The sequence below is a fragment of the Equus quagga genome, chromosome 6 (genome assembly GCF_021613505.1).
Source record: "Equus quagga isolate Etosha38 chromosome 6, UCLA_HA_Equagga_1.0, whole genome shotgun sequence".
In the NCBI taxonomy this organism is placed as follows: domain Eukaryota; kingdom Metazoa; phylum Chordata; class Mammalia; order Perissodactyla; family Equidae; genus Equus; species Equus quagga.
The window spans coordinates 125,927,439-125,953,503 of NC_060272.1; the positions used below are offsets into that span (position 1 = coordinate 125,927,439).

At 45.6% G+C, this 26,065-nt stretch overlaps 1 protein-coding gene across 2 annotated transcripts in view; it reads right to left on the reverse strand.

The window, feature by feature from the left end:
* MOB3B (MOB kinase activator 3B) overlaps positions 1 to 26,065 on the reverse strand; it is a 182,303-nt gene that overhangs the window by 11,302 nt on the left and 144,936 nt on the right. For both annotated transcript variants that reach the window (XM_046664456.1, XM_046664457.1), the window contains exon 3: positions 20,807 to 21,009. In XM_046664456.1, coding sequence (XP_046520412.1) covers positions 20,807 to 21,009 — 203 coding nt within the window. The remainder of the gene's footprint in view (positions 1 to 20,806; positions 21,010 to 26,065) is intronic.

The window sequence follows — 26,065 nt, forward strand, 5'->3', positions numbered from 1 at the left end:
CGGCTGAAGGTGGAAGCAGCAGTGGGGTGGGGGCAGCTCCCTCCCGCCTGCCCTGCTCTCAGGACCACAGCTGTCCAGATGAGGTCAGCTCTCCCCTCGCTGTGGAGTGTTTCTCCTCTCACTTTCTAGAATCCAAATAGCTGTGTGTATCAGAGAGAAAAAGACTGGCCCTTTCCCAAATGCCTTGACAATTCCAGGGGAAGGGCCTCTCCAAGCCCAGCTCCCTTGGGTATGCAGGTTATTCCATGGCTGGGGTCTCCTAGGGCATGACTTTCTCAGGAGCCCTCAGGTCTGCAAGGCCGAACAAGAGAGGAGGATTCCACCTTCACCCAGAGCAGGGCCACTCTGTACATTTCCAGGTGCATGGACCCAGTTCAGTCTCCTTGCTGAACTGGACCATTCTGAGCTGGTTCCGGGAGCCTGGGGAAGGTTGGAAACACCATGACCCTGCATGGAGGATCTCTGAGGTGCCCTCCCCCTGGGCTCAGAGCCCTCCACTCCTGTCCTCAGGGCCTTTGAAGCCAGAGGACGCAGGTCCTCCCCAGTGGTCCTGGGGCGGGGCTTCTGGTCTGGAAGCTTCTGTTCAGGAGGGCAAACTGACCAGGGAGTAAAGAGCATGTGTCTTGGGTGAGGATCCAGCATGGAGCCTAAAGATTTTTTTAAAACTCTTTTTCTTAACGTAGTTGTGTCTATTTATTGGGAATTGAGAGAAAGAATTCCAGTAGGAGCCTGTCACTAGCCACCCTAAATGAGTCTTGGAACGAGGCATTATACAGATAAATAACTTGAGGAATGAATGAATGAAGTAGTGTCGAGTCACAAAAGATGGAGTGGGCAAGATGCGGCAGCAGTGTAAGAGCCTTAATCGATTAACAAAATTGTACCGTGCTCCCCACAGAGCAGTATCTAGCACTTCCTGCACTTTTTCTGCGTGCCACGTTCTGTGCTCAAGGCTTCCCATTCATGATTTCATTCAGTCCTCACTGCAGGCTGAGGTAGCAAGTGGTGTCATCCTCACTTTACACAGGAGAGAACTGAGGTTAAGTCCTTTGGTCAAAGACACATAGCTAGTAATTAGGCTGGCCAAGGTTAAAACTTGAAAACCTGTCTTTCTTACTAGTTCACTATATCCCAAGGGATCGTGCGAATAGATCTTCATTCATGTCTGTGTGAGCTTTCAGCTGAATCCCCTTGAGTCAGCTGCCATACAAAGCCAGCCCTGGCCACAGGGACAGGGACTTGGCCAATGGAACCATGCACGGGCGGCCCATAGCCAGGGCCACTGTTTCTCCTTGCTAATATGCCAAAGTCTGAATTCTCATAAGGCAGGCAGGGCGGCCAGACAACAAAAATTTTTTAAAACTTCTCCCAACTTAAAGTATATATGGGATCCAGCCAGCACACAGGAATTAGAAATGTTCTTTCTGCTTTCTTTTAGGAATGTGGGTGGCAAATAAGCCAAAAGAAATAAAAATAGAAACATGGCAGGGCCAGACCTCCCTAAACAGGAAAGAACAATATTTATTTGATTAGTTCTGTTCTTAAACAGCAGCCCACATTACTGACACGGACGGCGTTTCCCTATGGAGGGGTGTGTGTATGAATGTATGCACACGTATGCACGCCCCCAAGCACATGTATACATATGTATGCATAGATGAACACACAGAGCGACCACCCATGGAGAATATTTATTCATACGATACAAGAATCAAACTGCTCTTCTTTTCCCAAATCCTGCAAACATTAAAAATCAGTCATTTTATGTAAACATATCCAGTCTCTTGATTTACACTGGTTCTTAGAAAGGCAGAGCTGCACATTTTTGAAGCTCTTTTATTGAACCACAGGAGATGGGTTATGGACACACGGCAGGCTGCCTCACAATGTCTCATGAAAGCAAGAGCATGAATCAAAACATTTTGCCGTCACTGCATTTCTCAAGATCTCCTCACCAAAGCCCCACAGGCCCCCATTCTGCCAGGCTGTGCTTTTTAACAACCTGACTCACTCTTCAGAACTACCTGCCACGTCCTCCCCTATCCAATCCTTATCACTGGCGCACTCTTAGCTCCTGACCGTGACCACGCATCCATCAGCGTGATGCTATCGGTAACCCAATGAGCACAGTCTCGGCCCTCGCGGGCTGTCAGCCGTTCCTCCTCCCTCCTCCCGTCTCTGCCTGCCCACCCCCTCCACAGCCTGGCTGGAGGGCCTCACAGCTCCAAGGGGTCTGACTTCCTCCCTTCCACACTTCGCATTTGTCAGCACAGCTGGATTGCTTCTGGCAGATGCTCCTTATGCCCCTTGTTTTGGGATGAGCAAAGGGTGATCGAATGCACCCACCCCCTTAGAGGGATGTAACAGATTTCAACATGGCCCAGTGCCCACCTGTTGGGGTGCCCAGCTCTTCGAAGACTGGATGTGGGAGGGCAGGGGAAGGAATTCTCCCCTTACTTCTGTCACTTGGCTTTTTCATCAGGGTGGGGAGGGAAAGGCACCGGCTGGTGAGGGTAGGCTGCAGGCGCAGACTTTTATTTGTTCTGAAAGAAGCTTAATGGGTCCAACTCTTAATGATGTTCAAGAGAACCCGAAGAAATAGGATTTGTCGTTTGGGGTGTGTCCTGAACTTTCAGGGCATGGGTCCCTAGAGAAAGAATTTACCTCCCCAGGGAAAACAAAGAATTCCACAGAAGCCATTCAGCCTAGCTGAATTCACCACAGGACAGAGCTTGCCATCACTTAATAAGACCTCTATTGTGTGTCTGGTGAAAACACATGGAGATTTTTCTTCCTCAGAGAGCCTGTAATTTAGGAAGTTTGTAGTTTTTTAACAGTCTCATTCCTTTGGTAGGATCAAAGTATTATGTTAATGGAGTAAATAGACATGACACAAAGTGAATTTTCATTTTAATAAAATAAGATTGCTTGCTAGGAGTTTGGCAACCACCAAGTGAAATGGGTTCTCAAGCTCTCGTAGAGAGAAATATAGCCTCCTCAGGGCTTTAGGGGCTGGTCACCGTTTCGTGTCCCACTTAGTCACTGACTCTCATCTCTGTGGGATGGCCATTATGTTTCCCTATGGAGAAACTGAAAGTTGGACACATTAGCGACTTGCCCAAGGTTGCATGTTAATACTTGGCAAAGCGAGAATTTGAACCGAGATCTGTCATTCAGATCTTGTCAAAGGGCCTTGGAATCCTGTTTTTCCTCTACATGAGGGGCGAGGAAACTACAGCCCACAGCCCAAATCCAGACCACACCTGTTTTGTATGGCCCAAAAGCAAGAATGACTTTTACATTTGTAAATGGTTTAAAAAAAAATCAATAGAAGAGTAAAATCTCATGACACCTGAACATTACATGACATTCAAATTTTCACATCCACAAATGAAGTTGTATGGGAGCACATTCACACCGATGGGTTCATGCACTGTCTGGGGCTGCTTGCCCACTTCAGTGGTGGAGTTGAGTAAGTGCAACAGAGACCATTTATGGCCCACAAGCCAAAACATTAGGATCTGGATCTTTTTTTTTTTTTTTTTAGGAAGATTAGCCCTGAGCTAACATCTGCCGCCAATCCTCCTCTTTTTGCTGAGGAAGGCTGGCCCTGAGCTATCATCCGTGCCCATCTTCCTCTACTTTATATGTGGGACGCCTGCCACAGCATGTCTTGATGAGCAGTGCCATGTCCGCACCCAGGATCCGAACCAGCGAACCCTGGGCCGCAGAAGTGGCCGCGGTGCACTTGACCGCTGCACCACGGGGCCAACCCCAGTATCTGGATCTTTTCAGAAAAAGTTTGCTGACCCTGCGGATACCACGAGCAGTGTGACTCTATCATTTTAAAGCCCAGGAGGTTATAAATGGGTGCCCAAGCTGCCTTTCCAAAGTCACGTGGCCATAAACAGTCCACTATTTCTCCTATCTTGGGAGGGCAGTGATGCTACATCAGTAAGAAGACACATTTCGAACAAGAATGGAGTAAACTCCGCACGTGCCTACAGTCCCTTAGAAACTTCCACAGCTGTCAGAGAGCGGGAGGAGGCGAGCCTTTCTCTTTTTAGTCTCAGATTCCCAATTAATGAACCATGAAAACAACATGAATTTTACATAAAGGGAACGTGCTTTGGAGGCCAAGGCAATTTTTACTTGTTAGGGCTGCTTCCTTACTTGCTCTTCTGATATTTTATTACATAACTATAATTTTAGACTTTTTAGCAATAGAGGTCACTATGTGGCACTGCTGTCACTCTGTTTTGCTCCCAATGTAAGAGGGAGATTGTCTAATGTATTGAGAGTTGCGAGCAGCACTGCCTCTGCTGCAGAGAAATGAAAGCAGATACCATTTTCCTTTGCATACTTTTTGTTCCCCTTTCTGGCCTCAACTGCACATCCTAAAGACCTGGCTCACACGTGAAAAAACATTAAAAAATAAAATAATAAGAACCATACGTATCAAGATGAAAAGTTCTGGAGATGGCTGGGGGTGATAGTTGAATAACGACGTGTGCATGCTTAATGACACTGAACTGTAAACTTAAAATAGTTAAGAAGTCACATCTTGTATTATATGTATTTTACCGTAATTTAAAATAAAACTAAACGACAATGAAAAAGACGGCATAGATACCAATTTTGGAAGAAATAATTTCAAAGCTTCAAGGAAGAATACAATTCCATTAACACAATGAAAAAAAAATACTCAGAGAAGGCATTTTCAAAGATTTGAAGCTTTATCAGGAAAAAATGAGTATTAGCATGTGTGTGTCTGTGCACATGTGTGTGCTTGTGCTCCAAGAACACATGCATGTCCAACTAATTAAATTCCTCTGTTATTGCTGTCAATATTGGAAACGAAAATGTTTATAAGAATTCTTCCATTTGGAACAATGTATCTCTATTAATGCAAATGCCAAGCACCCTTGCACCATCAACAGAAACCAAAATAAAGAGTAACTATGTCTGAGAACCTCTTATAACGCTAACATCTCACACCAGTGACACCAAGCAGAAAACCACACTCAGTGAGCACTTATTAAGATTCCTCTGTAGTGTATGTACAAAGGCTGTTGTAACCACTAGGGAAGCAGTGAGTTCCAAAAAAAGAGCAAACCACAATAGAAACCTTATATTAAAAATGGAATTTAGATACGAGCAGGAGTGCCAACTTTAATGACAAGTCTTCCTCTTCAATCATTAGGGCCATAAAACGAAAACCAGCGTATGTTAGATGTGGGTAAACAGCATATTTGACTCCTGTCCATTTGCCAATGTTTTTCAAAGATGAATAGATAAAATCTCTTGAGTGTGCTGTGAGTATGCTGGTATTTTCTGCCAGTTCCCTAGAGCAGAGGTGGTATACGACGGGGTTTCTGAAGGCTCTGTTTGGAGTAGGCATATACAATAACAACAGCTGCTGACGGCCGGGGCTTGGCAGCAACGGGGTCAACAATCTAAATGCCAACTGGCGATGACACTGGTCGCGTCAAGTGAAGCCAATGATAAAGGAACAGATGTGACTGTGCCTTGTTGCCTGCAGCAGTACAGCCCCTGCAGACCAGCAATGGTGATGGAGCAGAGAGCAGTACGGTATGAAATTGACATCAACCTAATCAAATGGCCATTGCTTTGTCTGCTTCACACAAACCCCGTACACCCCAAACATGCCACCCGCCCCCCGGCATGTTTCACTTCCTATGCTTGGATGTTCTGGGTTTTCGAGATAAGGAAAAACTCTAAAAATAACACTCCAAGTGCAGACACTGAATGTGTAATGGGCCAGACTCTCACCTGCCCACCACAGTCTCTGTTTAAGGCAGGAACGCAAGACGATGGCCCCTAGGCAAATTGTACTCCTAGGAAGAGTTGGTTAGGCCTGTAGATTTAAAAATAAAATACAAGAACCGCTCTAATCGGTTGCCACCATTTAAAATTCTGGAGAGTTCACCTAAAATGTTGGAGCTCCAATTTCTTTTGATTTGGAAACCCCGGGTCTCTGCTCTCCCACTGAAACCACAAGCTGGGGTTGCACGGTGCCTGCTCCCACAGCTTCCTATCACTACCGGCTTGCTAACTCACAGGTGCGACCTCTGTAGGACCTTGGTAGGCTTTGGGTTTGGGTCTTCTGACCTACAGACATTGAACTTCTTGAGGCAGGGGCCATGACTTTTGGTTGCCCCGGCACTGAGCACCAGTTCTTTGCACACTGTTATTCACTGGAGTCATTCAACAACGCACATTCCGTGACTCAGACGGTTGATGTGACTTGACTATGGTGTCACAGCCAGACACTGCTGAGAGAGGAAGAGAACCCCGGGGATCATCTAGCTGCTGTCGATCATCAGAACCCAACTGAGTTAGTGTGTCCCTGGGCAAAAAGCCACCTCCTGCATTTCCTCAGCAGAGGCCACGTCTGGGTTTTGGAGTCAGAATGCATGTGTTCAACTCCTGGCCCCACAGAGCTATGTGATATTGGACAAGTTACTTCACCTCTTTGCCTGATTTTCCTCCTCTCTAAAATGGAGATAAAAACAGTATTTATCTCATAGAATTGTGTGCAGAATAAATGAGGTAATACACAAACATATTTCCTAAAGCACCTGGTCCTTGGCTTTACTGAAAAAATTTCCTTCTTGTTATATCCTCAGATGCTGACCATACCAAATTTTGAAAGTATATAGTTATTACAGGCCATGTAAAGTTCTTCTATGCTGAAATATGTTAATAAGACATAGACATAAATCTCTACCATAACCCTCTGTTTTAAAATAATTATACTAATAGAAATAAATGAAGTAAAAGGAAAGGCAGTGACCATCGATGTCATTCTAGATCCACAATGTGCCAGAACTGGAGGGAAATCGAAACCTTTCCTAATCTGGTGGGTCTACAACTTGTTTTAGCAGCAGAAACCATTTCTTCTACCGTAACGTCACACAGAAGGCAGGAAGGAGAGAAACGTGGCAGCTCTGGTGGAACAGGAGGCAAGGTCCCACAACTGGGCTCAGGCTCCACCCAGCATGTTCACAGAACCTCATGCTAAGGACCACTCCTCTTGGTTACGGCCTCTCATTTTACCAGTGGCAGAATTAGGACCATTCACATCTCGGCACTGATAAGAAGGCTCATGTCAAGGATCAAGCCTGGCCAATCGCTGTATCCCCAGCACCTAGCTATGTGCCTGGAGCACTGGGCCCCAGTAGCACTAAGGTTTGTGTGATGGGGGCTCTAACACAGGTGAGGCATCAGGATAAAGGGGTGAGGTCTTGGGGGATGGGCTTCTAGAGTATGGTGATGACTGCTGCCAGCAGGGGGTGATAAAAACACCACTGTCTAGATAGGGTACTGGGTGTCCAGTGGATCAGGGGGAAGGGCTGGGGTGGAGGCAGGAAGCCTGGGCTTAAGGAAACAGAAGTAATGGGTCTGGATGCCATCTAAAATATCAAGATGAGGCACTGGCCCGGTGGCGCAGCAGTTAAGTGTGCACGTTCTGCTTCTCAGCGGCCCAGGTTCGCCAGTTCGGATCTCAGGTGCGGACATGGCACTGCTTGGCAAAAGCAATGCTGTGGTAGGCATCCCATGTATAAAGTAGAGGAAGATGGGCATGGATGTTAGCTCAGGGCCAGTCTTCCTCAGCAAAAAGAGGAGGATTGGCAGTAGTTAGCTCAGGGCTAATCTTCCTCAAAAAAAAAAATCAAGATGAAAGGGCCACTCTTTGGCCCAGGCATCTTGTTGAACTCCAATTCTGCTTAGAAATTTGAGAATAGCTGGTATGCGTTTCAAAGTGTGATGCCTGGACCACCTGCATCAGAATTACCTGGGAGCTTATGAAAAATGCAGATTCATGAGCCCCATTACAGGCTTACGGAATCAGAATTTCCAGTGGTAGAACCCTTCCCACGCTCTCAGATGTTCTTGGGCAGGACAAAGTTTGAGAAGCACTGGGGCTTTCCCGCAGTGTCACAGGAGAGCCATCTGGAGAGCTTTCCTTCACTTGGGCCCCAAATTTGGAGATTCTAATTTAACAGGTCTGAGATGAGGCCTGAGAACTGGGATACTTTCTGGAATCTCCCCAGGTGATGTGCTGCGGAATGGGTTACAGTCGTTCCTACTATTGCCAGAGGGGACGGAGAGCCACCTATCTCTGTGACATGAAGTACTTCTGGCTACTTTTCCTTCCACTTTATCTCCTTAACCACTCATGCAGCAGGAAGACAAAAGTTTTCCACGAAGACCTGTCAAAACATTCTTCTTGTGAATATTGAGGTTGTTTGTAAAATATGTCAGATATATTTATCAAACATACTTTAAAAATAAATTTTATCACGGTATATTTTGTCTCCAGTAAAATCCTTCTATTTGAACGTACAGTTTGATGAGTTCTGACAGCTATATGCTCCCACGACACCACCACAATTAAGACATGAAACATTTCTATCACCTCTGAAAACTGCCTCCTGTCCCTTTGTGGTCAATCCTCTACCCCCACCCTTGGCCCCAGCCAGCCACTGATCTGGTTTCTGATGCTGTGGATTAGTTTAGATGGTTCTGGAATTTGATATAAATGGGATCAAACAGTTGGCCTTTTTGTGTCTGGTTTCTTTTGCTCAGCACAATGTTTTTAAGATTTATCCATAACATGAATTATTAGTGAACTATATTATTCATTGTTTCTTCTCTGTTTCACAAGTAAGTGCACAGGCCTGCAAGGGTACTGCTTCAGGAGAAAGAGCAGGTTTCTGGAGTGACCGAGTGCAGATTCCTGTGAATCAAAAGGGAAGTGAGAGAGTGGAGTCCACTGCCTAGGTTGTCTTCTTCAAGGCGCGTGGCTAGGATGGGGAAGAGGAAGTGACTACACTGAGGTGATGGGTGTTTCCACGGAGGCAGGTGATGTCTGGAGCAATGAGCACTTGGGAGAGGTGGCAGACCTGAGCTTTAGGATGTGGGAAATGAAAAGAAAGGGCAATACAGGGGCCGAAGACAAACATCACCAGTTAAAAAATTTTCGTCTGTGTGGTGCTTTAAACATACATCCAAAAATTCTTGGATATTCCTCTCCTCAAGAGATAGAGCTTAATTCCCCTCCCCTTAAGTGTAGGCTGGACTTAGTGACTCACTTTTAAGGAACAGAAAATAGTGGAAGTGATGGTTTATCCCTTCTGACACTACTCCTTCCAGATATTGTGGCGTCTACTTGGTTGCCCTCTTTGGGATCAGGGAGCTCTGGGAGCAGTCCGCAGGGACCTACCATGATGTGGAGTGAGGGAAGTCGACTCTGAGGAAGGGATGTTTAAGCCAAGACTTGCAGGATGAGCAAGACTTAGGAGGACCTGGAGGCAGACGGATGGGCACATACCATGGCCGGGAGGTAAGAGGTCATGGCCCATTCAAGGAACTCCAGGGAGTTCCCTTTGGAGTAGTCTGAATTCCTCTTTCTTCCTCCAGATCTACCTGTATGCATTTCATTTTTATTTGTTGGTCCATTTACACTCAGATTCACAATGTGGTAGGAATCTATGAACACTAACATCATGGAACTAATACTGATTAGTACTATGGTCCAGTACTACATTATGGCTAAGTGGCCTTGTTGGTGGCTTGTATATCTGACCTTTATATATAAAATTACTTCATGGGAACAAGTGTTCTTAAGGCCACACAAGTGACCACACAAGTCCCTACTTAGTGACTGCTTATAATCTTCTCCTCATGTTTTTATTGTGGTAGGACAGGTAGATGGTGAAATATATACTGTTATATTTCAATAAGGAAAACCTTCCTGCATTCAAATCCCAACTTAATACTCATTTGACATCTTTTGGAGCCAAAGAATCTACTCTTATCTGGCTGGGAAATTTGAACTAGTCTAGACCACACATAGCAGCCAACACTTGGCAGGCTCTCATATGGGCATCAAGCCACACTGACAATTCACATTTTCATACAAATGCTCATGAAGATGAATTAATTCGTGCTGTGATTGACATTCTACAGCAATTTCCAACACTGCAGGCAGAGTAAAGTGTAATGACGATTTGGTGCCCCAGAGACCAATAGCACTCCTGAGGTATCGAGCTGCTCCCTGAGGTGGAGACCCTGAAATGAGACCTAGGCAGAAGCATTGAGCAGATGGTTGTGAGTCTTATCTGTTCTTCTTCTGTAAACTGGGAGGGAAATGGCCTCGCAAAGAGAAGCAGACCATCCCAGGAGCTTAAAGAGCTAAATGGCAATGCCTCACTGAGGCAGCATAGGGACAATTTTGAACACATCTGGCGGCCATTCATGGTTGGAGAGGGTCTTAATAGTGTATCATAGACCTCTAATTCAGTGGTGTCCAAGAGAATGTTCCACAATGATGGAAATGTTCAGTATCTGTGCTACCCAATACAATTAACACTAGACATGTGTGGCTAGTAAGATAAGAACCTAATTTTTATTTAATCTTAATTAAGTTAAATTTAAGTAACCATAGTGGTTAGTGGCTACTATAATGGACAACGCAGCTCTACATAATGGGTTGAAGCATATGATTCTATAAAACTGTGAGCTTTTTAAAGAATAGAGATGCATCTTATTTGACTGTTACTCTGGCACACAGCATGATGTTTGACATACAGTAGGTGTTCAATAAATGCTTAACAGACCCTCAGCAGCCAGAAGAGAATGACTTTATAATACAGAAGGTAATTGTATAAGACTGTGTGCTTAGTATTTCCCAAAGGGTATTTCAAAGCCTTAGACGCACAAGATGCTCTGTAGAGAAAGGATTCCCTGAGCTAATAAATCTACATGTGCTATGCCTCACTGGGAGAGGTGGGATGCATGTTAAGGTATTAAAGAAACCAGAAAACCTTTATTAACTCACTGTTTCCCCTAGTTATTTGATCCTTGAGCCTCTTTTCACACAATATCTTTCGACATCTGTTAGAACTAGTAGATTCTGGGAAAAATACTTTGGGAGATGCTGCAGTAATGCAGGGTAGGATGAAACTTCCAATGAATTTTTTGAAAGTAAGGATCTGATTTTCAGCACACAGTCAGCAAGTAATAAATGTTTACTGAACAGTCTATAAATGACTCTCTTCTACTCAAAAATCAGAGGCAGTCTATAAACCATTCCCTCTCAGCAAAGGTAAAGAGAGAAGACAGTATATGATTTTAAGCCTAGACAATCTTGGGCTGCCATTGTGGGCATACTTGCAGAGCTGGAGGATAATCTGACATGTAGGAATTAAACAGAGGTATACAATGACAAACTGGAACAGAAACAATAAGAGTTATAGAAATATATCGATAGTTTTTAAGACTATATTTTAAAATTTAAACCAAGCAGCTAAACACTGAGAATTTGTTGTGATTAGAAAATCAACCCCATACAGGGAAATGACCAATCCAGAGACACAGGGTGGTATAAAGCAGGACGGGGCATGGGTTCCTGGGGATAGGAGAAGAGACTGGTCCTCTCTAAGAAGAAAAATGATAAAACAAGACCAGACCAGGACAGAGACATTTCCTTAGTCACCTCTGGTCTTGGTTTTTGCTAGTATCTTAGTAAAAGGGGTTGGAATTAACTCTAGACCCATACTATAGTTTCAGCTAAAAATTATTTGTAGCTATTGTAAGTACACTTATGCTTAAGTTCAATAAAACTGTACATAGACCATTCCATGGTATGGATTAATCTCTTTGCAACAAATCTCTTTCATGCTCTTTTAAAACTTGAAGTTAGAAAAAACCCCAAATCTCTCCCAACCTAGTTAAGCAGAGGAATCTAGATGGAAAAAAATGCCAACTAAAACCTTCAGTCATGATCATGGTGCCCTTGGCAGTGAGGTGCCTGAGCAAAGCCTGTCCCTGCAGAGCTGGACATGTTACGTGTGGGTAATCCGCAGACTTCATCACGTGCTTTAGAACCACTGAGATCTGCCCACTCCAAAACTAAAACTGTACACATTATAAAGATAACATCACCTCAATGTTTACACGATGCTTAGCTCCCCACTCTAGGAGGGACCACCCAATATCCAGGGAAAGCTTGTTCACTGCAAGGTGGTTGTGCACATCCACCTCCAACTACAGTCACAAAGCAGTCTGCATAACCACTGGCTTGCTCCTTTGAGCATCTCTGTCAACTGCAGCCCTGTGAAAGGGGGAGCAGAGGGCATGGCCAGAAATGGGAGAGAGCACACTTAGACCCCTGGTCCTGGGTACACGGGCTGCTTGTCATGTGCAGCTTTGGTCTTTGTTGCAAGGCCTTTTATTTTTCTATTTACTTATTTTTGTTGTGAGGAAGATTGGCCCTGAGTTAACATCTGTTGCCAATCTTCCTCTTCTTGCTTGAGGAATATTGTCACTGAGCTAACATCTGTGTCAATATTCCTCTATTTTATGTGGGATGCTGCCACAGCATGGCTTGACGAGCCATGCTAGGTCCGCACCCAGGATCCGAACCTGCAAACCCTGGGCCGCTGAAGTGGAGCACATGAATTTAACTACTATGCCACCGGGCCGGCCCCTGTAAGGCCTTTTAAAGCATACAGTTTGATTTTCTGATTATTGTAAAAGTGATGTATGTCTGTGATAGAACCCTTCAAAAGCCCAAATAGCTATATATAAAAAGAAGCATTACCCATAATTCCACCGAGATAACTGCTCTTCATACTTTTTTCCGTATTTCCTTTCTCATCTATGATTAGATGATTCTAGCAAACAAGACTAATAGATAGACATATGATTATAGAGATTTTCTAATACAGTTTTGAGTCCTATTTTTATCACTTAATATTATGTGCTGACAATTTCCCCATGGGCATCATCTTCAACTCAACTAGCTGATCATATTTTAGATTCTAGGATAAACCAGAGCACATCTTACTCCTGACCCCCAAAAAACCCAAAACCAAAACCAAAAAACAAAACTCAGCTATCTGTCATCCTACAAACCAGAACAAAAGCTCTCTGGACACCAAGAGAGGATGAATAAATAGCACCGACACAGACATGTGACTGATTTGCCGCGTTCCCAGTAACCCAGCACAATGCAGTTCATTGAAAACAATCCCACATTGCTTTGCTATTTTTCAAATTGACACGTTAGGATACATCTGCCAAAGCTCCTAAAATGGTCTCTGGCAGGCTCTCCCTCTCATCTCTGGGCATTTGGGATGTCCTGAACAACAACCACCAGCTGATGCCATACTGGACACACACACAGACACACACACACACACACACACAGACACACACACGAACTATCCAAATTGACAAAGTCTCTGAATGCAAACTCCAGCAACTCTCTGTGCCAGGTACATCCTCTCTGCTGGCATAGTGGGCTTGAATTCATGAAGGCCTCTCTAAGCAAAGAGAGAAGCTCAGCCTGAATGAAAGATGACAAGGCTGGTGAAACACCATGTCAAAGATCATAATCTCAATAAGACAAGCTGGGGGGACTCCAGATCTGCTCTCTTTCACAGATGGGAAACTGAGGCCCAGAGACATTACATGCCTCTCTCAGGGTCAGGCAACTTAAGTGGTAACATAATAGTGCAAACATCACTGTAAAGGCCAAACGGCCAGGCTCGCAGGCTGATGCTCTTTCTTCTTCAACGCCTGTGTCCATGTCCGAGCCACTTGGCTTAAAGTCAAGGAACCCGCCTGACGAGAAGCAGCCGGAGGCCTTTGCAGAGATGATGTTTCAAAAGAAAAGCTCCTTTCAAAAGCCCCACAATGACTCTTCCTCGCTGGCTATTTTGGGGAGCGGCTCTGGCTCCTGTGGGAGGCTCTGCTTCTTTTCACAGTCCTGACCTGATCTTGCCATGACAGGCCAACCTTGGCTACTGCACTCACCCAACCGTTTCCAAGGGAAGTGCAGGCATGACCTGGCCACCTCTTGGGGGAACACAAGGTCAGCATATGCCTGGGCTTAGATGGGCTGTGCTGGGCCTTTATGAGACAAGGCTCCCCTAATCTTTGGTCTTCAAACTGTTTTTCTTCCATCTGGTCCTAAAGTACCCATTTTTAAAACATTGGTTTTGGTGCTGAAGCCTAAAATCATTTGTTCATGAACCTCAGTCATCAGCCAAGAGGCACCACCTACAAACTGGTGGAGTGGGGGACGCTTTGGTGTGACAAGATGGCAGTAATGAGAAAAATGAGGGATGGAGAGGAATGTAGTTTGAATGTTGAGAAATTGCTCACCACATCTGTGTGAAATAAAGGTAACAAGTGTAAGAGATGAAATAATCTATGCAAAGTGCTTAACGGAACATCTGGAACTCAAGAAATGGAGCTAGCGTTTATTTCTTGGGAATCCTTGTGTGCCTTGCACATGGTAAGAACTCAATGATCTTGTGTGTCACACCATCATGTGGGAGGACTGAGGAGTGAGCATGAGCAGGGCAGGGTTTCTTTTCTTTCTGTGAAGCCCTCCCATTTGATGAATTTCACTTCCTTCCCATCTCCCTCTCTGAGTCTTATCTCTTACACATCCAACGCAGCAGTGGCGGGTATGCAGTGGCCAGGGTGGAGGCAGGGAGGGAAAACTCAGAATCTAGTGATCCGCCACAAAGATGAACAGTGTTGCCCAAAATTGTTCAACGGGTCATGATCTCTCCAAGATGTTAATGAGTGATAACAAAAGAAAAAAGATTTCAGGAACCAAATGCAGTTAAATTGGGTGGGCTACACAAAATCGAACCAGTGTCTTCACTGGAGGACTTCTCAATCTTCTAATCTGTGACTGAACATTTTGAGTCTCCAAGGGTGGAGATGACAGAGCATTTTGCAAACTCATTTGACCAAGTAAAGAAGTCTGTTTTCACTGGGCCATACTCGGGTCCAGCATTTTGAGGAATACTCTTAGCCAACACGGATCCTTAGAGTTTTCTTCTTTGCTTTACCTTCCCACCTCACTGAGCTAACCACAATCCTAGGGAAGGAGAAGAAATGATGTGCTAAAAAAAAATAAGTCTCCAATCTGAGAGTAATTGTCAACTAGAGTCTCGCCCCTCAGAATGTGGCCTGGGAACCAGGAGCATCCGGGAGCAAAATGTACACACTCACGTCCCATCCCAGGCCCAGGTGCACTGAACCAGAACCAGCATTTTGGCAAGATGCCCAGGTGACTCAAATGCACAGGAAAGTATGAGATGCAGACCGAGGGGGCTTGGTACTAGGTACTAAGCTCAATAATTCTGATTTCAGTATACGATGATGCACGTTTAAAAATACCGACTCTAGGAGATTCTGATGCAGCTGGTGTGTGGCCCTCTATTGAGAAACACAGAGAGCTCCCATGGCCCAAGTGCCCTGCCGTAAGGTAACAAAACAGCCCTGTGGTGAGACGTGGTTTCACAGCAGCACCTTGACAAAGTAAGTGATGGAATAATCACCTTCACTGTTAGAAACAGGGAAATGGAGCCCGAGAGACAGAAGGTGAAGAGGCTCTCGACCAAGGTCACCCAGGGGTCAGCAGGTGCTTTAGGGTGAACGAGCACCCTGCTGTCTTTCCTCCCCACCTCGACAACCTCTCTCCTCCTCCCTAATCAGCTCTTTATTCACCAGCTCCTGCATTGCTAACAGCGCTCTCTGAGTCTGCTTTTGTTTTTAGTGAAAGGCCAACAAAACACTGCTGGCTGCAGTGCTTGCTAATGATAATTCTGATTAGCTCAATTCTGTCAGCTCACCCCCGGGCTGCCAAGCGCCAAGAGCAGCCCACTCATTCAATCAGGGCCCGGCCCATTTTCTAATTACCACCATCATTTGGGTTCTTTTCCACCAACTGTGAACTGCTTGAGTTCAAGTCATCTTCAGCTGTTGCATTTACATGAGAAATGGATTGCTTGTCACGTCTGTCTCTGTGTCAGTGCGCCAGCATCCCCCTCCCTGTTGGAGACCAAATGAAATGGCCTGTGTTTCCCAGGCTGCTGCTGACCAGCAGGTCCCAGTGGGAGCCATGAGGCATGCCTTACGGGCAAGATGGACGCGCTGGCCTTTCTCACTGCGCTGGCCAGGGTGACATCCTCTCAGCTTCTGAAATCCAAAGTATATTCCCACTCAGAGGCCTGATAGGGTGACCAACCATCCCAGCTGGCCAGGGACTGAGAGTTTTCCCAGGACATGAGATTTTTAGTGCTAAATCTGGGAGGGTTGGTCACCTTATCCCCAGCACACCAGGACACACAAGCAGTGAGAGCATTTAACATTCCCTGGGTGACCTAGTTTGAATCTGGAACAGGGAACTGACAGGGAGTTGGGGTCCCATCTTTCTCTGTCAGCCCTAAGCTTTATGATGCATCCCTTCACTGCTCTGCACCTTTGCTTTTAATCTCTTTGGCTAAACTGCTAAGATGAAGCATTTCCGGCACTGAATAAGTGGAGGTCTGCAGGCAGGTTCTGAGATGAGCGTGGCACCAAGGAAGGAATGCTTGGTGTGTAATCCCTTTGAATGGAGGTGCATCATCCTCGAAGTCTCTTCCCAATTCAGAAACTCACTAAGCACTTATGTGCTAGGCAACGTGGGTGGGCAACGCAAGCATATATCCTGTATACTCCCAGCCCTCAGACTTGACAATCCTGTGGGAGACACTGATACCAATACAATGAACTATATCAATTACAAGGCTACCTAGAGGATGGCTAAGATGGCCAAGGCCCTGGGAGACAGGAAGGGAGAATTAGGGTATCTCTGCTTACTATACGGCAGCTACTTTACATTCACTATATCATCCAACAGCTAACATTTCTTAAGCACTTACCATGTGACTAACTCATTTCATTTTTACAGCAACTCTATTATCATACTCATTCTATGAATGAGGAAGACAAGGCTTTGAAAAGCCAACTCTCTTGCTCAAGATTGCAAGTCAGTAAATGAAGGGTCCAGGGTTTGAAGCCAGAGAGTCTGAGCCTTGTCTTAAGCCCTGTGTGAGACTGAATCTCTTACCCTCGGGGGGTGCTGGCCACTCAGTCAACATCAGACAAAAGCAAAGGATGAGTGTGGTGGAAGCATGGCGGAGGGAAACTGAGGTGGGGTCTCTGAGTTCCATACTGTGGAATCCCAAGGCATGACAGCAGGAATGTCCCACTGGAGGTGTGGGAACTCTGGGAATGCTGATGTTCTAAAGGGAACTGGCCGGATAAATGCTGCCCTTCTGGCCCCTGGACATTCTTCTAAAGAATGTCCAACTAGAGTGTGAAGCCAAATGCCTAACTTCTTTATCATCCTTCAAGGCTGGAAGATGAGTGACAGTCATTATTTTATATTTTTTCAGACTGCATTTGTATATTCTCAAAAGCATATCTTTCTGATGCACTTAGCACATCTGAGCAACTTGCTTTGCCTATATAGGGAATTTGATACGTGCAAATCAAATAAAAATGTGTTGATTTGATATGATATGACTGATTTTAAGATATGCATTGCAGCAATAGACAAAAGTTAGGTATTCCAGCACCATCAACTATTGAAAATGCTCATTTCAGTAATAACAATCCACAAGTACAGTATTCCTGATGTACATTGGACTACACTAAGTATTCAGAGCTTGACATTATATAATTATTGTCCTCAGAAACATTCTCAGTATCTTTTTTTTGTTACTTTACAGGTTTTGGTTTGTGTAAAGTGAATACATAATTTCAGACACTTAAGCATTAAAAACACTTGTTATTAATATGTAAAAGCATTAAAATGAATCTCCCTATAATTATAATTAATTAAACATAAAGGTAGGAAGGATAGTATTTCAAGCAAAATTTAAAGAATTATAAGCTTCTGGGGAAAAAAAACCCTGATACTCTTTTTGTCCCCTTCCACTGTTAATAATTCCTGGTTAATCCAACTGTAGTTTTTTCTGGGGCCCCCAGTGTGGCTCTTTCTAGAATACTGGGTTATTCAGGGCCTTTCTGTGATTCTGAGGCTTCAGTCAGCTCCTGGCACGGGCAAGTGTTAGAATCTCTTCAGTTATAGAAAATAACACAGTTTTTTTTTTTGGGGGGGGGCTTTGATGAGGAAGATCATCCCTGAGCTAACATCTGTGCCAATCTTCCTCTCTTTTATATGTGGGATGCTGCCACAGCATGGCTTGATAAGTAGTGTGTACATCTGCGCCCAGGATCTGAACTTGTGAACCTTGGGCCACCAAAGTGGAGAGCATGAAGTCAACCACTCTGCCACTGGGCTGGCCTCCAGAATTTTTTGATAGCAAAGAAAGGCTTTCTCTACTCGCTAACTTACACTCAGCTTCATCCTACAACGGCCTTTATGCTGCTGTACATTAAGAATAAAGTGACTTTCTGCTCTATCCATCTAATGTTTCTGCTCCTTTAGTTCGGCAAAACCAAGACTGTGAATGCTGAGGAGGGCCTCTTCTTTCTGGTGGACCTACGGAGAAGGTATTTCCCTCCACCTGAACATGTCAATTGTAGAGAACTGAGATGAATTTCCCAGACACGGAACCTCAATCTCTATGAGATCAGACTGGTTCCTCTACTCTCTTCACTTACATGGCCCCCATCTACTCTTTCCTCTGTCCTTGACATTTTCTGAAATTAGCTTTATCACTCTTTCCAGCATTTTAACTCCCTGAGCTATTTGCATAAGCTTTTCTTCTTCTAGTGGCTGTTTACCCACAACAGCCTTTACACAGGACAAACTAGCACAACTCAATCATGATGCATTTTAGCTTCTTTCCACATTACTTGTCCAACTGAAGTCAGACACAACTTAGTTCCTGCCTCCAAGAACTTTCTAGAAAGCTGCTGTGAAAGAAAATGAAAACAATTAGCACTTGTTGGGCCAATGATAAACCTCAATAGTATGCAGAAAGTCTTGCTTTATTCCAGAACTCTTGAATGATGCAAAGAAAATATTTTATGCCATGTCCTTTCACAGCGCAATAACAGAGTTCAAGTTCAGAAACTCTAAACGCGATGTATGAAAATTCACTAACATCTTCTTTGCCAGATACAGGTACTGTACTGTGTTAAACATCTTTTATTTTTTATATTTTGATCCTTTCATATCTGGGGCCTTGCTGACCCTGGATGGACTACCCCTCCTAGGGCCAGCCAATTCCTAGAGATAGGAAACAACTCGCCCATGAGCTGTTTACTCACCAACCAACACAAACCCACAAATCCAGAGCCCACAACCCCAACCACCTCCTCTGTCAGCCTCTCACACTTAGTGCTACTACTCTCCTGGACCAGGCACCAGACGACTAAGGACAGCCCCCAGGCCCCAGAGCCTGCTGAAATTATTCACGATAGTCAATCTGAAACCTTCTTACCCTGCCTCACCCCTTCCGTCCCAGGGAAACCACAATAAAGTCTCTTGCCCACGTTTTCCCTGCTCCCTCTGCCTCCGACCCAGCCTGGTGGTTACTGTGTGGCCCCCGGGACATGGTGTGCCCCCTTCTTTTGGGATCGGTGAGTATAACAAATGATCTCTTCAGTGGCAGTCGTCTCCTGAGCTATTGGCCTCGTCATACATAAATAATCATAAAATTTATATTTCAAAAACGTGTACATAAAGAGAAAGGAAGATAGGGTAGCAAAGATGACTGCAGCCTGGCCCGTGCATTCTGGCCATTATTCAGAGGGACTTGGATGAAACCTAGTTGCTCTGTCAGTTACATTTAGCAAAAATGCCACTTTGTTTCAAGGAAAAAGCACGACTTCACCATAAAGCACTGCATTCTACTGGATGAGAAAGCACTCAACAGAGCTGACCAGAAATAGCTGTGACGAAGGCATCCACAGTGAGATATCACATTACAACAGATGACAGGGTTTTCAGAGGTCCTTGACTTCTGAAGGACAGATTGAGTCCAACTGTAAAAATAACTTATGAAGAAAAGAAAAGTAGTCCCCATTCACCTAAACAATAATAGTAAAGTTTCATATTGAATGTTTTGGATTTTAATATATCCAATTAAAACTGCATCACAGGTGGGACTGGCCCCATGACCTAGTGTTTAAGTTCAGCGTGCTCCACTTCAGCAGCCCAGGGTTCATGGGTTTGGATCCCGGGCATGGACCTACATCACTCATCAGCCATGCTGTCATGGTGACCCACCTATTAAAAAGATAGAGGAAGATTGGCAACAGATGTTAGCTCAGGGCTAATCTTCCTCAAGCAAAAAAAGAGGAAGATTGGCAACAGATATTAGTTCAGAGCTAATCTTCCTCAGCAAAAAAAAAAAAAAAAAAAAACACACAAAAAACCAAACCACAAAAACCAAAAAACAGAAAGCTGTATCACAGGAGTTTCAGTATGAAACGCAATGTCGCTGTGATAGTGTATTCACACTCATCTGGGGCTTCCTTTTGTCTCTTTCTTTGGAGCAAAATCTTTAAAGGCAGTTGTACTTGACTTTATATGCCCAGTAGCTGCTGCACAGTAGGTACAAAATATTCATTTACTGACAGAAGAAATGTTTCTGGTCATGTTTGAGTACCAGTGTAAGAGATGACATGAGAGATCAGAGGCCCATTTAAGGGACCAAGTAAGTAGGTGACTGGTTTTGGAGCGAAGAATTAAAGCTACTCTCCCTGGTCCAAACCATTACAATCCCACTACCTTCTGCCACCTCTTGGAGAGAAATTTAAGACTCTTATTTGATGGCCATCGACATCCTGGCATCTCCTGACCTTCCTCTGACCTGTGCATTAGTCTGATTCTGCAATCCTCCAGCTAAGAGCTAGCCATCGGGGAGCATTTTGCATGGGTCTGGAAGTGTACTGTGACCCACGGCTGAGCTCCGGGAGGTGACCGCTGCCAGCACTGCACGGTGACACTTACCAGGGGCTCCAGCTCCTTGCGGTCTATGAGGTTCATCTCTGTGACGAAGTAATAGAAGTGTTTGTAGCACGTGTTAACATGAGCCTCTGCTCCCATCACGATGACCCGGTCGAAGTGGTGGATGTACACGTGCACAAAGACCCGGAAGAGACGGCAGAGGATCTTCTTGCAGATCTGAAGGAAGTTCTTTGGGAAGGGAACACCTAGAGAAGACAAAAAAAGGGAACCAAACTATCACGGGGGAGCTTTGGTAGGCCCTGGAGCACATGCATGAGGCTGGAGAACAGCCTGCAGATGCCTGCCTCTCCACGGGCAGCTGCAGGAGACACTGTCTGAAAAGGTGGCTAAAATGGTGTTAAATGCAATGCCAACAACCATCAGGAAGAGACCAAGAAAAAAGGGAAGAAAGCCAGGTTTGTTTCTTTGGTTATATCTTTTTTGGTGCAGATACCATGCAGAAATATTTATTCTTACACAGAAACATGCATTCTCCCTTCTTGCTTTTTAATTTTTTCCCACTTTATACAGCAAAAGAAAGTTCATTTTCCTCTTACCTCTATTATGAGAAAACTGGTAGGAGGAGGGCAATGGACGCCACCGGGAGACTGGCACTCCCTGTCACAGTAATAGGGAGCAGTGGGGACTGTGGCAAGCTGGGATGCACCTTCTTGTCAAAGGCAGCAGCTGCTGCACAGCCCCAACCAATGGGGACGGAGGCCCAGGGCTGTCAGAACTTCTGATTTTTCAAGATAATTGAAATCTAGAGTTCTGTGTGAACTCGTTACATTTTTTAAATGTTAGCATTTAATCTGAAGTTTTACAAAGTACCACAGATTGAAATAAAACATCTTTCTAGGTTAATTTGGCCTGCAGGCTACCAGTATGCAAATTCTGATCCAAACCCTTCCTGAGATACACTGTTTCCAAGGTGGGCAAATGTACAAGCTTCGTGGGTACTTCACACTGCCCTTGTCACCACCTCACTGCCTGGAGCAAGCTAAGAGTGAGGGGTTCTGTTTCTCACACCACAGACAGGGGAAGTGGTCAGAGGAGGCACCCAGATTTCCCGGCTGATGACCACTACTCCCAGCTTGGTCAAAGCAACAAGTAGCAGAATCACAAGCCTACTTCCTTTCTCCCTCTCGAACCTGGCTTACACTCTTGTTTTTTACACTGTCCTGAAGTGGCCACACGCTGTAAGTTAAACAGACTTTGAATTCCTACTCTGCTCCTTTTCCAGCTGTGTGACCATGGGCAAGTTATTTAACCTCTCTGAGCATCAGTTTTTCCATATGTAGGATGAGGATAAAAATTCCAATGGTTGTGAGGATTAAAAGTGGTACCTGTGCAACTTTGGTTTCTTGATTGTAAAAGAGGGGTCTTAATAAGGCCTTCCTTGTGTGACTAGGAGGGTTTTGACATGAGTAAAATCTTCCTACAGTGCCTAGAGCAGAGTAAGAGCTCACCAAATGGGAATGACCCCCCTTTCTCTCTGCAGTGTAAGGTCTGGAGCATTTAGCTGTGCTTGTAAGGAAAATAATTACCCTTATCAAGAAAAGGTAGACATGACCACAAGCCTTTGCAACCAAATTTCAGAGCCCCACTCAGGGCGAGCCCCTGGTTCCTAGGAAGCCTGGAGTTTTGCTGTCCTTGCCTCTGCAGGGTCCCGGTGGCAGGTGTCTGGTGAGAGACATGTAAGGGGATCACCTGGGACCCCCAGGGCGGGATGAGGGAGATGGAAGACAGCTGGCAGTTGGCAGAGGCAGGATCTGTCTGCCCAGGGCCTGGCACTGCATACTGGCTTTTCTTCAAAAACAAAGTGGCAACACATCCAATGAACCCGGGGAGAGACTGGGACACAGCTTGGCAGCTGGCTGGCTGGACAACAGATGCTGGGGTTTGGGGGGTGGGGTGAGGGGAGGCTGGGAAGGAGCTGGAGGGCAGCCCTTCGCAGAACTGATGGGTGGTATTCTTTGCTGCAGGGGGCCCAGTGAAATCCACTGCTGCCAGGCTGGGAGAGGGTCTGGAATCTTCGAAGAAGCTCACATCCCAGAGATGATGGAATCCTCTCTGAGATAAGCGTGATCCTGTCAGAAGGGGCGTCCCGTAACTACAGGTGACAACGCCAGGGGGTTGACATGTGTTTCCTTTGCAACTTATGTGTGAAGTCCCTTTTGCTCTTCCTGTGTCACAGAGGAGTAACATTGAGGCTCTGAGGCATGGGTGAACTTGTTCCAGATGACTCCGCTAAAAAGGATTTGGACCAAGTCAGCCTGATTCTAAAATCCAAAAGATCTGGTTATGTTTGGGGAGTGACTCTCTGAAAGGATAGAGGTGCAGCTCGAAGAGCAGCGAGGCATCTAAAGGTTACTCTTTGGTGGCTCAGAAATAGAATTCACAAAAAGAAAAGGGGTGAGGCAAGAAAGATGAAAAAAGGCCACACCCTCAGGAGCCACAGGTCCAAGGTGACAGGAGATCCCCTAATACCCTCTGCTGCCTTCAAGGAGCAATGCGTTTTCTCTGCCCATGCCTGAGGACCGTACACCCGGGACTAGGAGGAAAAGCCAACATTTACTGAGCACTTACTATTCTGGGGCTGTGCTGAGCACTTTATGTGGATTAGCTAATTGAGTCCTCAGAACGAGCCTTGAAGATAGGTACTATTACTGTTGCCATCTCAAAGATGAGGACACAGACTCTGGAAAATAAAGCAGCTGCCCCAGGTCACCCAGCTGGCAAACAGCGAGGAGGGGTTTGGATCCAGGTTTGTCTAACTCCCCAGGATCACCCTGAACTCCTGAGATGCTGCCCTGGGGCTCTGCACACACCTCCAGCTCTGTGGCCCTTCCTTTCTGGGTGGCCTGCACCCCCTCAGGCGCACTCACCTCTCACATCCTCTAACTCCAGCCTCAATGGACACTCACCAGCTGTTAGGGACACGGGGAGGCTCCGCTGTGCCAGTTTATGTGTTTGACCTTCTGAGCAGCCCCCACCCTGCATGCTGACTGGGTATAAGGCCAAGTCTTGAGCACACTGAGGATGTTCATGGTAACAGCTGGGTCCCTCTAGATTGTCCCCAATTTGCATTTTTCCCCCATCCCTACCTCTGCTCAGCTCTCAACTCTTGTCTCTGTCCTCCATTCCATGTGTGGTCTCCGGCCTTGCCTTTGGCCTTGAACTCGATTTGCCTCTCGCCTCTCTCTTTTTTGGGCTATGGCTGGGAGTAATCTTCAGAGTAGTTGAGAAGAGTTGGTTTTGGAGTCTGGAAGACCCAGTTCAAAATCCTAGCCCTACAACTTACTAGCCATAGAGACAAGTTACTCCATCACTCTGTTATAAAAGAGGGAAACATTTACTTTGCAGCGTTCTTGTGACAGTGTCTGTACTTAGTGGGCACGTAGTGGGAGCTTGGGGACTAAGTTGTACTTCTGTTATTCTCACCTGAACTCCTCTGGCAGGCAGGACTCAGGCTCAGAATCTCTTGGCTCTGGCTGCTAAGCTGGACCTGGCTCTTCCACATTCCCTCCCTTGCATATAATTCCTTCTTCCAGAGTGTATGTTGCAAGTGGTTCAAGGAGAACATGCTCAGTGTGCATCACAGTCACCCAGGCCAATTCTGGAAGCTGCGAAGTCCAAGGCTGGGCATCCTCGGGAGCCCAGAAACCCCAGAGGGATCTGCAAGCCAGAGACAAAATCCCAGCTCACAGAGCACGGGGGTAGGAACAAGGAAGCCCCACGGCAAGCACCACGGGAATTCATTCAATATTATCAATGGTTCAGGGGCCAATTCTTGAGTTTGTATACTATCTCAGTCTTTTGCTCCTTTTCTCTTCTGCCTTCTAGGTGTTCAGATTTGTGTGTGTGTGTATGTGTGTGTGTATATATGGGCATGTATGTGCATGCCTGTGTGTACACATGCGTGCATGTATATTTGCATCTGTGTGTATGTGCATGTGTGCACGTGTGTGTGTGCATATGTGTATTGTGTGGATGTGTCTGTGTGGGTGTGTATATGTTTTTTTTTTTTCCTTAAAGAGTGGCACCTAGGCTAACAACTGTTGCCAATCTTCCTTTTTTTTTTTTTTTAAGGATTGGCACCTTGGCTAACAACTGTTGCCAATCTTTTTTTTTTTTCTGCTTTATTTCCCAAACCCCCCCAGAACATGGTTGTATATCTTAGTTGCAGGTCCTTCTAGTTGTGGGATGTGGGACGCCACCTCAACGTGGCCTGACGAGCAGTGCCATGTCCGTGCCCTGGATCCAAACCCTGGGCCGCTGCAGCGGAGCATGCGAACTTAACCAGTCGGCCACGGAGCCGGCCCCGGGTGTGTATATGTTTTAAAGAAACCTTCTTCAGAAGGTGGGAGGTGGATGTAGAGAACTGGATGTCCACCCCTTTGGTGGACTCTGGACTCTCACCCTGCGTAACTGGCCTCATGGCAGCAAGACAGGGCCAGACTCAGCCCTGCTGATCCACTCCCTTCCCTGACAGGGCCCAGAGGGGCCAGCTCATGAAAACAGGTTGATCTGAGAGTTTTCTGTCTTCATGGTGCTGCTAAGAAATATCCGCTCTCCATTGAATAGCCAAAGAAAAGGGAACTCTGGGTGAGGCCTTGTATGTGTATGGGTGATGTTGGTTAGTTTCAGTGACACCCTGAGCAGTGGTATCATTATTTCAATTTAAAAAAACGTAGCAGGCTTAGCTCAGTTAAAGTATTTGCCCCTGGCCCCTCAGCTTTTAAAAGGAGGTGGAGCAGAGAGCTGGCTCCAAAACTCAGCCTTTTCTTTGCATCATGTTCCTGCAGGCTCCATGGTGGCCATGAATGTGACTGTTGAGACCACCATTTTACGACCCAAACTTCGTTCAGTACCGGCTTATAGAAGAAGCTCAAAAGGCGTTTGTTGGTTTGTTTTAAATGAATACAGTCTAGCAGTAGGAAGAATGAAAGGGTAAGGAATCATCTCAAATGGACACTGGGCTAATTACATGGCAGCCTGAACCTGAGAGGCTGTGCAGTGGCTGGGTCTGGGCAAAGGGCAGTCTATGTGGACACATGCACCACTGACCCAGCTGAGGACCACATCCAAACCCCTCCTTTTGTTGCTTCTGCTTCTCTTGAGTGCATAAGATACTACGGACCCTCCACTCCAGTATTTCCCAACATACGTCTTAAAAATCACTAATCCTGGGAGATCCTTGGCTAAAACAAGAGGGTTGTGAGGTCAAATATATTCGCAGAAATGCTGCTTTCATAGAGG